The sequence below is a fragment of the Bombus huntii genome, chromosome 16 (genome assembly GCF_024542735.1).
Source record: "Bombus huntii isolate Logan2020A chromosome 16, iyBomHunt1.1, whole genome shotgun sequence".
Classification (NCBI taxonomy): domain Eukaryota; kingdom Metazoa; phylum Arthropoda; class Insecta; order Hymenoptera; family Apidae; genus Bombus; species Bombus huntii.
In genome coordinates this window covers 276,809-288,338 of record NC_066253.1, presented here as the reverse complement: position 1 = coordinate 288,338, position 11,530 = coordinate 276,809, and the positions used below count along the sequence as shown (strand labels likewise).

At 43.4% G+C, this 11,530-nt stretch overlaps 1 protein-coding gene across 2 annotated transcripts; it reads left to right on the top strand.

The window, feature by feature from the left end:
• Window positions 1-239: 239 nt before the first annotated feature.
• On the top strand, window positions 240-8,762 carry LOC126874835 (pancreatic triacylglycerol lipase-like). 2 transcript variants are annotated; one of them, XM_050637325.1, is made up of 8 exons: window positions 240-397; window positions 765-1,723; window positions 3,262-3,533; window positions 4,067-4,337; window positions 6,911-7,150; window positions 7,546-7,779; window positions 7,927-8,254; window positions 8,420-8,762. In XM_050637325.1, exons 2-8 carry the CDS (start codon window positions 1,552-1,554, stop codon window positions 8,523-8,525), a joined length of 1,623 nt encoding a protein of 540 aa, XP_050493282.1. In that variant the 5' UTR covers window positions 240-397; window positions 765-1,551; the 3' UTR covers window positions 8,526-8,762. The 2 variants fall into 2 exon arrangements, with proteins under 2 accessions (XP_050493282.1, XP_050493281.1); XM_050637324.1 differs by having other exon boundaries at window positions 240-407; window positions 767-1,723.
• The last annotated feature ends 2,768 nt before the right edge of the window (window positions 8,763-11,530 follow it).

Here is an 11,530-nt window from a genome sequence, read left to right as displayed (position 1 = left end):
TTCCTGGAAACACATTCACCAGCCACGAACAATAAAGCAACCCTCTTCCAACGGATTAAGAGAGTAGAGTGGCTTGTCCGGTTCCGCGAGGAAGCTCCCCTTGCGTTCGGTCCAAGACTTTGTCATCGAGCTAACCGAGGAGAGCAGATCGGCGAGACATCGAGAGAGAGAGAGAGTGGGGCGCGATAAAGCGGAGCTGTACACATTTTTCAGTGATTAGTGCGCGTTGCTTGCTCGAACGCCGAACTCGTCTTCGTTCCTCCGTTACACACGAGTCGATTGTCCGTGACTTTGAACCCTCGAACGGACCAGTTAGTTGCTCTCGACGTTCAACTAAATTCTTAAACGATTCTTAATCGAGAGCCTTGCGCTGATTTCCACATTGTGATTTCTCAAGGTAAGAGCAAGTATTTACTACTTCTAAAGTAAAAATTCGTTTCCTTTGGAAATTTGAACGATCGCAATATCCGATTTGAATTTTGTTCATATTTGTGACGTCAACTTATCTTCTATGGAATAGCGATATTACGCTATTATCGTTATTCTTACGTTATTAAAAGTATTACTATACCATTATTAATCTATGACGTATTCCGTGAATACACATTACAGTTTCGCAAAAGATACGATTTGGCAAATAAACGGTAAACGTTTCATACCGAGAAAAAGCGAACGTTCCTGTTTCTAAGGATCGAAGTTGTTACACAGCGGTAACATCTATTTATCCATGCTTGCCGAAATAACAAATTGGCAACTGTTTTCAGAGAACGTCGTCGGCATTTTCCAAGAAATCGGCAATACTGCATGTACGATACAGAAGATCGGTACTGGAAAAAATCAGTGACGTTGATGAACTCGATTGGAGCGAGTTTGCCTAAGAAGATCAAGGTCACGTTTGATTAGAACCATAAATCAAATATCGAACGAAAGCATCGTTAATTAATGCAAGAACAATTTGTATCGAGAGACTTCGATATCGACGCGTAGGAAATTTTATTTTGTAATAAATTATCGTTTCCGGCCGACGGCCACCTATCGGCATTTTGCGTCAATCGATTTTTCATCGAATACCATCGCTGGCACGCAATTCTATATACAGTTGATACATATAATACGTGTAACGAACAATCGTACGTATCAGCTGGGAAGATCGGATACGCCGGAACGGGAGTTCCTTAGTTCTAGAAGAGAGACTTTGTTCAGTGACAAAATTTTCAAAGGATCGTGTTTAGAATTTCGCCAACTTCGCTTCGTTCGTTTCGAGTTTGATGCGAGGATTTACGAATTTTTAAGTTTGTGAAGTGCAATTCGACGATCTTTCTCAAGTAGAATCGGAACACGATCGCGAGACATTGGAATCGCTGTAAATATCTGGTAACATGAAGAAAGAAGAGGAAGAATACGTTTGGAAAAATGTCTGGTGACTGTGCGGCAAAGTGTTGGAACTCGAAGTCGCATTAAGCATCGATAGGTAACATTGCTCGTAGATAGGCAGTGATTTAAATTGTGTGCTCGAGTTTATTGTTATGTAGAGTTGCGTGACTGTACAAAATGTCGTTCGTGAACGGAACGATGATGCTACTCGCGTACACCGCCAACATGATCGCCACGTTACCTGAAAAAGTGGGTTCCGAGCTTGGTGAGAACACTATCGACAACACGAACGTAACGACGACCACGTTATCACCGGAAGAACGAGAAAACCAATTTGATTTTGACGATCGTGAGTACATTGGAATTTTTCTTTATTAACGTCGAGTGTTGTATTATTTTGAAAAAGGGAAGTGTCGGTTTGCGAAATCTCGACGATAATGAGCTCATCTCTAAAAACGGTAAATAATTCTCGCGAAGATGAAACTCGTCGAAATTATCATCCCTCGCATTAATATGTCTCGTCACGTGATTTGTCTGGATCTTTTACGTCAGTAGATATCCAGAACGCGATATAATTACTCATAGCAGACGTAAACTTGCAACAAAATAACAATCTAAATCGACGTCTTGATCTGTTAACTTTCCCAATCGCTTTCTATTTTTATCGTTGCCTCTAAAATTATTACGAATTTCTGTTCGTTTTATCTGCCTTGGCAATTATCTTTCTACGATGTAGCTAATTTTCTAGAACATCGACATACGTGTGAAATTCGTCTTTTAACTCGTCTTTGCCAACTTTACTAATATCGTTTCAACGTTGCTTTAACATCGAAACTTTAAAAGGCTAAGTACGAAGAAAGTTGTTCGAAGAATGACGAAAATTAGGATTTTGTGATTCGCCGATTCGTGAAATAGACTTTTTAGACCACCTGATAAAATAATTTCCGGTAAACGAGGAAATTTTCCAATTTCGCGCAAATCGATAAAAACGCGAGAGACTTTGGATGTGGTGGCGGCGCGGTATCGTTATCGATGCGAGAGAATTTATAGTAGGAGCGACAATTTTCTAAAAATATCAATCGTCACTGGCAATCGATACGAGTTACCGGATATTGTAATAAAAATATTCCAACGTAATCGAACATACTTTCGATCGAAAGTGACGTGTCTATTGTCGTGACCGTATGCGCTGTGCACACTGTATACGTATGCATACACGCTAATCGTTAATCCAGTTCGAAGACAAAACAGTGGCGAAGCCTTCGAGGAACTGATAGCGCGCACAGATAACGAGTCAACACTCGGAGATAACCTTTGACGATGTTGCTAAAACATTGATCTATTGTAAATGACGTCATCACTCTTGTGTTGGATGGACAGATATTTAAAATAGTCACGGCCATGTTTCTAGTAGATAAAGGAACGGGAAATTTGACTTTTCGATCTTTGATAAGGATCAATTTCAAACTTGATGGATCGTTCGACTTTCCATAAATTTCGTACGATTTCGTCCGATATTTGATCGTTACCGATGTTAAACGTCAATTCCGTACACACACGTGCAAATACTTACGTGTTATCTCCGCCGCGATCCTTTGGTTTCGATACTCCAATTTTACTCTAATTTTAGCGGCAAAAAAGATTTCGTAGCGTCTTAAGAAAGCGTTAGAGATAAAATTGAGAAGAAAAATTACGCGTACCAAACAACGATTTCTTCGTGCTTTGCTTTTTTTTTTATTATTATTATTAAGAATCTTATATATATATATATATATATATATATATATATATATATATATATATATATATATATATAGTTGTTAACGTTAAAGAATCGACGCGTTTCGGAGGCTTTTCCTTGTATCCGTTTCCTTTGTTTCTCGATAGAATGGTACATGTGGCGATGTTTCGATCCGTACGGCTGCTTCTACATCGGTTCGCCATGGTCCGGAGAGAACAGACCAGTCTCCACGTTTCCGGCTCGCCCGGACAGCATAAATCCACGTTACATGCTTTACACTCGAGATAATAAAGCACAACCACGTGAGCTCAAAATCGATAAGTACGAAACTATTCGCGGGGCGCCCCTTAGAAACGATAGGAATCTTTATTTGATCGTTCATGGCTTTCTCGACAACGGCGACAAAACGTGGGTTTTGGTAAGTACTTGATCAAATAGGTTTTCCTCGTTTCAAGTTCCAGCGAGTCTATCGGTATCTCCATGTATTTATTGTACAAACGAACAATCCAAATTTTTCAGTTTGAAACTCGAAGTTTATTCGAAAAGATAATATCGTATGTTGTTCGATCGAAGCATTCGCCGTTGCTTTCTACGGCTTTAAGCCATTCATCGGGCAACCGACGATTTCCATGGCGAAAAAATGCCGCGTCTTCAAACGAGATTCGATCGTCGAATCGTTTTAGCATCTCGTCCACTAATCGCAACCGGGTATCCATTCCGAAGGAGGAACGCGCAGCGAACGAGCTGGCTGCTAGAGGACGTCTGAACCGAGACTCGTCGCGATGTCTTTCGTCGCGGAAGCGATCTAGAGACCTGGTGTCGTCACGCGGCAATTTCGCGGAACATCCTCCTTTGTTCTCCTAAAAACGAACATTCAGCCTCGCTGACAGATTTGCGTTGTTCGTTCGTACGACTAATATTCGACTATCGTTACGATCAATTTTTCTACAGAGAACGATGGAGGAATTATTAACCAAGGAAGACAGCAACGTGGTGATCGTGAATTGGATCGGTGGAGCGGGTCCACCATACACGCAAGCTGTGGCCAACACAAGATTGGTAGGTGCGATGACGGCTCGTTTGGCTTATCAGTTGATCGAAGTTGGACGAGTGGATTCCACGAGGATACACTGCATAGGACACAGTCTTGGCGCGCATACTTGCGGCTATATCGGATATACTTTAAGGCAGACGTACGATCATAAACTTGGAAGGATCACTGGTAAGTCGAAAAGTTGTAATCGTTAGACTGCCGATTTTTACCCGTTTTCTATGCGAATGACTAAGAGCCGACTAATCTTGCCGAAATTTGCATCTTGGCGAAATAATCTCGCCTAATACTTTCAGGAAACAAACGGTTATTTAATTTTTCTCTCTCCCTCTCTCGTCACGTTGTCTTCGCCGATAACTACATAGGTGCAGTTGACGCGACGTTATGTACGTAAAAGTTGCAAGCTATCGAGGTAGCATAAAAGGTGCATATCGCTGAACTGCGTGGAATTGAACGCAGTTCAATGTCTCGTCTTTACGTGATTTCCACGCTTGTTCCGGTACGCTACGATCGATCGAGTGGAATAAAATTAGCCCCACCAACGGTGAGGAACGAACGGAGACGTACGAAGATAGCCGATCGAATCAGAAACGATCAGGGTAACAGTGGAAAGAAGAGAAGAACGACCGAAAACCTTGGCTCACGGCCATTTTGTCCCCCACGAGCAAAGTATATCCGTCTACTTCGCATCAAATATCACGCGAATCGATCGATCAAAAACCTAACGATCGGTTCTATAAATCAAAAAGCAACACGCGCTAATTACACTGGCGAACGAAGGTACTCGTACAGCTAAAACAGATAGCTGCAACTTGCGTGCGAACAACCTTATCTCGATAAATTTTGTACGTCGCCTAAATACGACGTAAGAAAACGATATAATAAAATGTAAAGTTGGTACGTGGCGGTGAATTAACGTAACGTAATGAACGTAAAGTCGAAGAAACTCAACCCCTCTCACTTCGTGAACCGATAAATTCGCCCGAAACATTCCGAATCCTACTCGAACCGTCCAATAAAGCGACCCTATCGACCGACACAGCCCTTAACAGGTGCACGATCAACCCCTAACAGTCATCCTCATACCCGCGGTCCATCGCCATAACCGATCCTCCAATGAACAGAATCAAAGCTCTCCGTTCCACGAGAATCTTTTCCTATTTCCGATCGATCCACCCCTTTCTCAACCCCTTTTCAAAGCCGGTAACGGAGAAGGGGTTCGTTCGATCGGATTCACCCAGACCACTGTCACGCAAGCTATCGATCCCATCGGGAATTACCAGGACACCATGAACCAACGAGAGCTACGCTTTGGTGAACGGGCAAACCACAGGACGAAAGCGAGTCGAGGGTGAAACAGGATCCTCCCGTAGGCTTGGCTTCTGACGAACGGGATGGAATCGCGAGGCGGTAGGGTGGATTGTTTCTCGACGGTTGGAAGTTTCAGACGGATGCTCGTTGACGAGGGGCTCTAATGAAAACAGGGTATTGGCGGTCGAAGACACGCCCGAAGACGAGATTTGGTAAACAGAGGGAACAAGGGAGCACGTAGGGATAAGAAGTGGCGTTGCTCGGAGAAGGTGACTCGAAGGGGTGAGTTTGGAAAGGGGATGACGAGGATTCGGGATGCTTCGGAGGTTTCTGTCGGGACATTGAACGGTTTATCAACAACGAAATACGAAGGACCTTGCAAGTACGTAATAATCGTGGTTTAAATACATCTTGTTTAAAGGGGTGAGTCGACGACGACTCGGACAAGGATGTTCGTGATTCGGGTGATTTCTATTGAAACAACTTTTAAATAGTTTAGTAATCGTATGATACGAAAGAGTTTATAGATACGTAATAATCGTGGTTTAAATAGGCGTAGTTGAAGCGAGGGTGAGTTGGGAAATGGCGATAAGAATTCGGGGTGTTTTGCGAATTTCGATCCCAAGATGTTGTGCTCGAGGTGATACGCGAGATAATACGAGCGTATCGTCGCTAATACGCGAAAGAGTATGTAAATAATCATTTTTTAATGGAACGAATTAAAATACGAAATAAAATTCAAATAAAATTAAATACACGATGTTTCGCAGAAATTGCGCGCTGTTAAAGTTCTATTTTCTCTACGAGAAAATATTTGATACGTAACCTAGCGGTAGAAAATTAGTATGCAGCCACCATGGTAAGTAGCCATCTTAAACGTACAGTAACACAACAAGTAGGAATACTACTTTCGTGAGCAACTGTACGTTATTGGCTATATACTACGTTCATTAGCCTCGGAAAACATAAGCGTCGCGTAATAGTTACGTGCATCGTCGTAACGTAGCGAACAACGTTGCGCAACAGCGGAAACGATTGCCCGGTCCGACGAGATAATAGATCGAAAGGTTAAGCGATAGAAGAAGAATTATCGACGATTACCACTAAATTATACAACTTTTCCTGATTTACGAGAAAATTCGTAAAATAATCGAGTCAGTGAAAATAGGAATTGATCATCGGGATTCGCGAAAAGCCTGTTTCCGTTAGCGACTCGTAGCGACTCGACGACATTCCGCACAATTTGCTGAAAATTCCGCGGAATTCTCCATCGTTTTAAGAATTTCCTACGACCGATGGGAAACTGTTTGCACGGCGAGGGTATACGCGATACAAGTAGAACGCGACGGAAACGGGCGAAGCGACGAAAGTGTGTACGGTTGCAGCAACGATCAACGAAGCCTCTCACGTCCGTTTGGTTTCTCTGTTCCAAGGCCTCGATCCTGCCGAACCGCATTTCAGCAACACGTCGACGATGGTTCGGCTCGATCCGACCGATGCCACCTTCGTCACAGCTATCCACACCGATTGCAATCCTTTTATCAGCGGTGGCCTCGGCATCACTCAACCTGTCGCGCATATCGATTTCTATCCGAACGGTGGTCGCAATCAACCTGGTTGCAACGAGGGTGTTCTCAATTTTATCACCTTGGAACACGGCAGCTTCTTCCGTGGTAAGCTAGCTTCTCTCGCTTTCTCGATCTCAACCGTCCACGATAGTATCTTTCGATCGTAAATATAATTCGAATTAGCCTGTTGACGTTATCAATGGATATAGTCTGCTACGAACCTAGTTCGAATCGTCGTATCTATCAAGCTACGAATGAATTCTACTAAATAGAAATAAAAGATAAATATTGTATTACGTCCCGATACGTATTACGATAGCTACACGAAAAAAAACGGTGTTAAACTAGTACAGGATGTCTGTTAGCAGCTAAACGGTCGAATGGTAGAACCTTCGGGTTATTTGGATAGCGAGGTTCGGACACTGCCGTTGCGAGAGGCTCGAGTATAAACTTTTTCGGAGAATGATAAATAGGTAAATAGATGAAACTGTGGATTTCAGGGATAAAGAGATTCGTCGGCTGCAATCACATCCGCAGTTACGAATATTTCATAGAGAGTATCAACACGAACTGTTCGTTTCTGACGGTTCCTTGCCCCTCTTGGGACAAGTTTCTAGAAGGCAGTTGCTTCGACTGCGTGAATCAGTACTGTCCCAAGTTCGGATTAGACGCTCAACCCGGAAACTACCACGCATCCGTCTACTCGATGACTGGATCCACCAAACCGTTTTGCAGTTAGTATATTTCTTTTATATATTGTACGACGTACAGCGACGTACAGCGACGTACGTACGATATAACTTTATTATTATTGGCACGTTATTCGAAGAAACGAAATCAACGGTCGTCCAAGAATCGTTAAGAGGCGAATAAACTTGCAGGAGGTCATTACAAAGTCGTGGTCAACGTCTCGAAGACGAACGAGAGTGTGGACCACGGTGGCGAAGTTGGAACTTTCGTGCTTAAAGTAATTGGACAAAATGGAGAAAAGTCAGGGAGAATGCCGCTCAGTTCTCAATCGACGTACTACGAACCAGGTAGCACTCACACTGTGGTACTGCTTGGTGACGTGGTTGGCAAACTGGAATCAGTGGAAATTTCGTGGGAGTACCGAGTCTCTGTTTTCAATCCGCTCACGTGGAGGCTTCTGCACACGCCTCGCGTCTATATCGACTCGTTGAGCGTCGAGAGTTTGGAGGCCGCTCACAGGTACGTATCGCGTTATAACGATGGTTTCGAGTACGTCGCAGGTATACCGTCGCTCGTAAGCGACGTTTATGTCGATTTTTTCTAACGACGTCCGATCGTTACCAAGGATATCCGCGTGCAACTTTGATATATACAGTTGCGAGATCTTCTTTCTGTTTAATCTAGCATCACCGTGTGCCCTGACGAATCGAAAGCTCTGCTCGCCAAGCAACCAAAAATCTTGACGACCAAGAATTGTCAAACAGCTCGGCTGAACGTGGTCTCAACCTAGGGACATCTTTCGAACGACGAAAATCTTTAAATCGACCATCGGTACAATTTGCTTCTTACGAATTTAACTTCCGAGAGACTCGTAGTAACTCTGGCTGTCAAGATTTCGCTTTTCACGCACTACCGTATGAAATTAATCGTCGACGTTGTAACGTTACAAGCGAACCGTTCTTACCATTTACTCGTTGCTTATTGTACGACTTATTTTTTAAGAAATAAATACACTTTTTTCTAATAATTCGTAGCGCACCTTTGTAACGATGTTTTTTCAAATGTAACTTTTCAGAAGAAGAAGCTATCTATACGCGAAGATGAATATAAATAAAAGTAGTATCTGATATTCTAAACTTTCCAGCGGACCGTAATTCAAACTCAAAGGAACATAATTTTTCCAAATAGCGGCAAAGGATATAAATATCTTACTTTTTACTCTTTCAATGGGAACGTAGTTATCGAAACTACTCATTTTTCGATAATCGATTAGTCGCATAATCGGCAATCAACGGTCCGACGATTTGCACGTGACCGTTTGGCGCATTGACCCGAGTTTCTCTTTTCGATCTTTATCTCGCCTCAAAGTTTGACGCGACGCGAGTAAACTTTGTAGTAAATCAATCGGACGCTGCTGTTCTCTGGCCACGCGAATCCTTCTGAAAGTTATCGCCTAACGACGTTCGATTAACGAGCAATCGCCAATTACCGAGAAAGTCGTAAAGTCGTCAGAAATGAAAATGTCAACCATCCCCTTTGTCATTCTTAACGTTTCTTTGTCACCCGACGAGTTTTCTTTCCCTACATCCCGTTATCCCACTTCGATATAATTCCGTACAGTTCTATTAGCTCTACGAGGAATCGTAGCGCAGGAGAAATCACAGAGGACCGTTCGTGAAACTAGAAAATTTAGGAAGAACGGTAGGCGTGGAGAAACGATAACAAAGAAGAAATTACGAGACAAGGCAGGAAGCGTTACGAAGTAAGGAGAATCGCGAAAGAGGAAGAATCGTAAAATAGCGCCGATTGCGAAGCGGAAAAAATCTTTGTTCCTTTAAATTTCCCATAAACGTGCAAAACATAGGGAGCTTAGCGTGGTAACGAGCTCAAAACGCAAACTAAAAAATCGTGACACGGGTGAGAAGCGAGAGAGCGAGATTCCAAGCAGAGAGAGCCTGCCACACAATACCGTACGATACAGCTCTCCGTTAGAATTCCCACGATGCCATCCGACTGAACGTCGCACTATGCAAATCTCAGCTTTCATCCTCGGGTAACGTCAATCTTCTTGCAACGAGGTTCGTAGTAATTTAGCCTGGAGGAAAGAAAACAAACTCGTCCTCGTTCGACTCATAGAGACGCTATGAAAGACGCGAGACACGCACGCAAACGGTCTTGCTCGAGCGGAAAAACGCGACCTTTACAAACGTCGCGGAACGGTTTTCCGCAGTCTGTCTCTGTCATCTGGGTGGAATAATAGCTTTGGTTCCGGCGCAGAGCAATGGCGGAGCTTCCTTTCACCGTGATTATGCCCGCGTGTTTCTTTCACCTTGGCGGCTGCTTTCGTGCGACGCAAATCTGTTTCTTTCTGCCATTTGCAGATCGGTGACCCTGCGATTCGCACTCGTGGATAGGTACGGTGGCGGAGTCAGAGGAGAGCGATAAAGTGCCCCCTTCCACGATTAATAAAGTATTATTTTTTTTTTTTTCTTATTACCGTCATTCTTGCGTTACCTATTACAGGCTTGGCTAATAAACGGCTAATAAACGGCTAACAAATACAAGTAAGGAAGTAACAGGTAACGTTACAGAAGTATACAAGTGCAAGGTTACGTATTTCGGAAGGAAGATTTATAGATGCGATGAGATTTCGGTAAAAAGGTTTGTGTGGTGTTCAAGGATAATCTTGAAAAGGGAATTTGCAGAGGAGGGAGCCGAGCTGGGCGGGTATCGAAAAGGATCGCGGAGTAGAGGTTAATTTTGTTTTAATTAAACTTTATTACGAATTCAGCAATCGCAACGGAATACACGCTGAATTAACATAAATCACAATTCACTCCAACCACGTTATATAAAACTTAGTTACACTGATGCGTTAGATACGCGACTGTTACAAGGGTAGAGACCGGTAAAGATACGGAATAAGCGAGTCTTACTGACGATACTGTGTCTGAGGGGTGGGTGTGTCCAAGGACACGGGACTATCGGATTCGTCGATGACAATTTTGGTTAAGGAAGCGAGGGCAGTAGACACCGTCTCCGATTGGATAATAAGACGGTTGGTGGACCAGCAAGGGTTTCAGCCGCCCTCGCGAGAAAGTCGCCAACGGAACATACCGGATGCGAGGAAAACCAACTTTCCATGCTAACGCGTGGCAAACGATAAACGTAAAAGAAAATCTAAGACAAGAGATACTCGCTCGGTCCGAAGGACCTTAACTATGAAAATTCCAAGAGGGTACTTGAGACTATCGAGGGTACGCGCCAAGGACGTGCAGACATCCTGTCCGCGATGTGTGGCCTGGTGTCTCCGATGTGAATTGACGTTGCACGATTATCGGGCACCGATTATCGAGCACGCAAATCGCGTCGTTGTTTTTCCGAGAGGCGAGTCGAATACGACGTTTTACTTTCGAACCAAAGGGAGAAAAACGAAAGGGAAGAAACCGTAGGATGACATAACTTGGACATATGCGCGCGTACGTATAATATTTCGGACTTATTACGTGATCCGGAGAGAAAGTCAGTGCTCCGCGCGCGGTTTTATTCAATTCAATTCGATTCAATTACCTCGCCGCTTCGCGATTTCTAGTTTACGCGCCAAGTCTGTCTGATTATGTAAAAGAACGTCTCTCATTGGCCCGAGCGACGTTTTTTTACACCAAAGTGTTTGTCGTAGCTGTTAAAAGGAGTCGTCGTGCTTGCGCGTTATTTCATTTATTTCCCTCGTTATTCCACTCTCAAGTCCGAAGAAACTATGAAAAATATGATTTAGGAAATACGAAGAAGATTAAC

Excerpts from the sequence above, each read along its gene's own strand:
- LOC126874835 (XM_050637325.1), top strand. The coding sequence starts at position 1,552 with ATGTCGTTCGTGAACGGAACGATGATGCTACTCGCGTACACCGCCAAC. Across the intron at positions 3,534-4,066 it reads GCGACAAAACGTGGGTTTTG|AGAACGATGGAGGAATTATT; the intron begins GTAAGTACTTGA and ends ATTTTTCTACAG. Across the intron at positions 7,780-7,926 it reads ATCCACCAAACCGTTTTGCA|GAGGTCATTACAAAGTCGTG; the intron begins GTTAGTATATTT and ends ATAAACTTGCAG.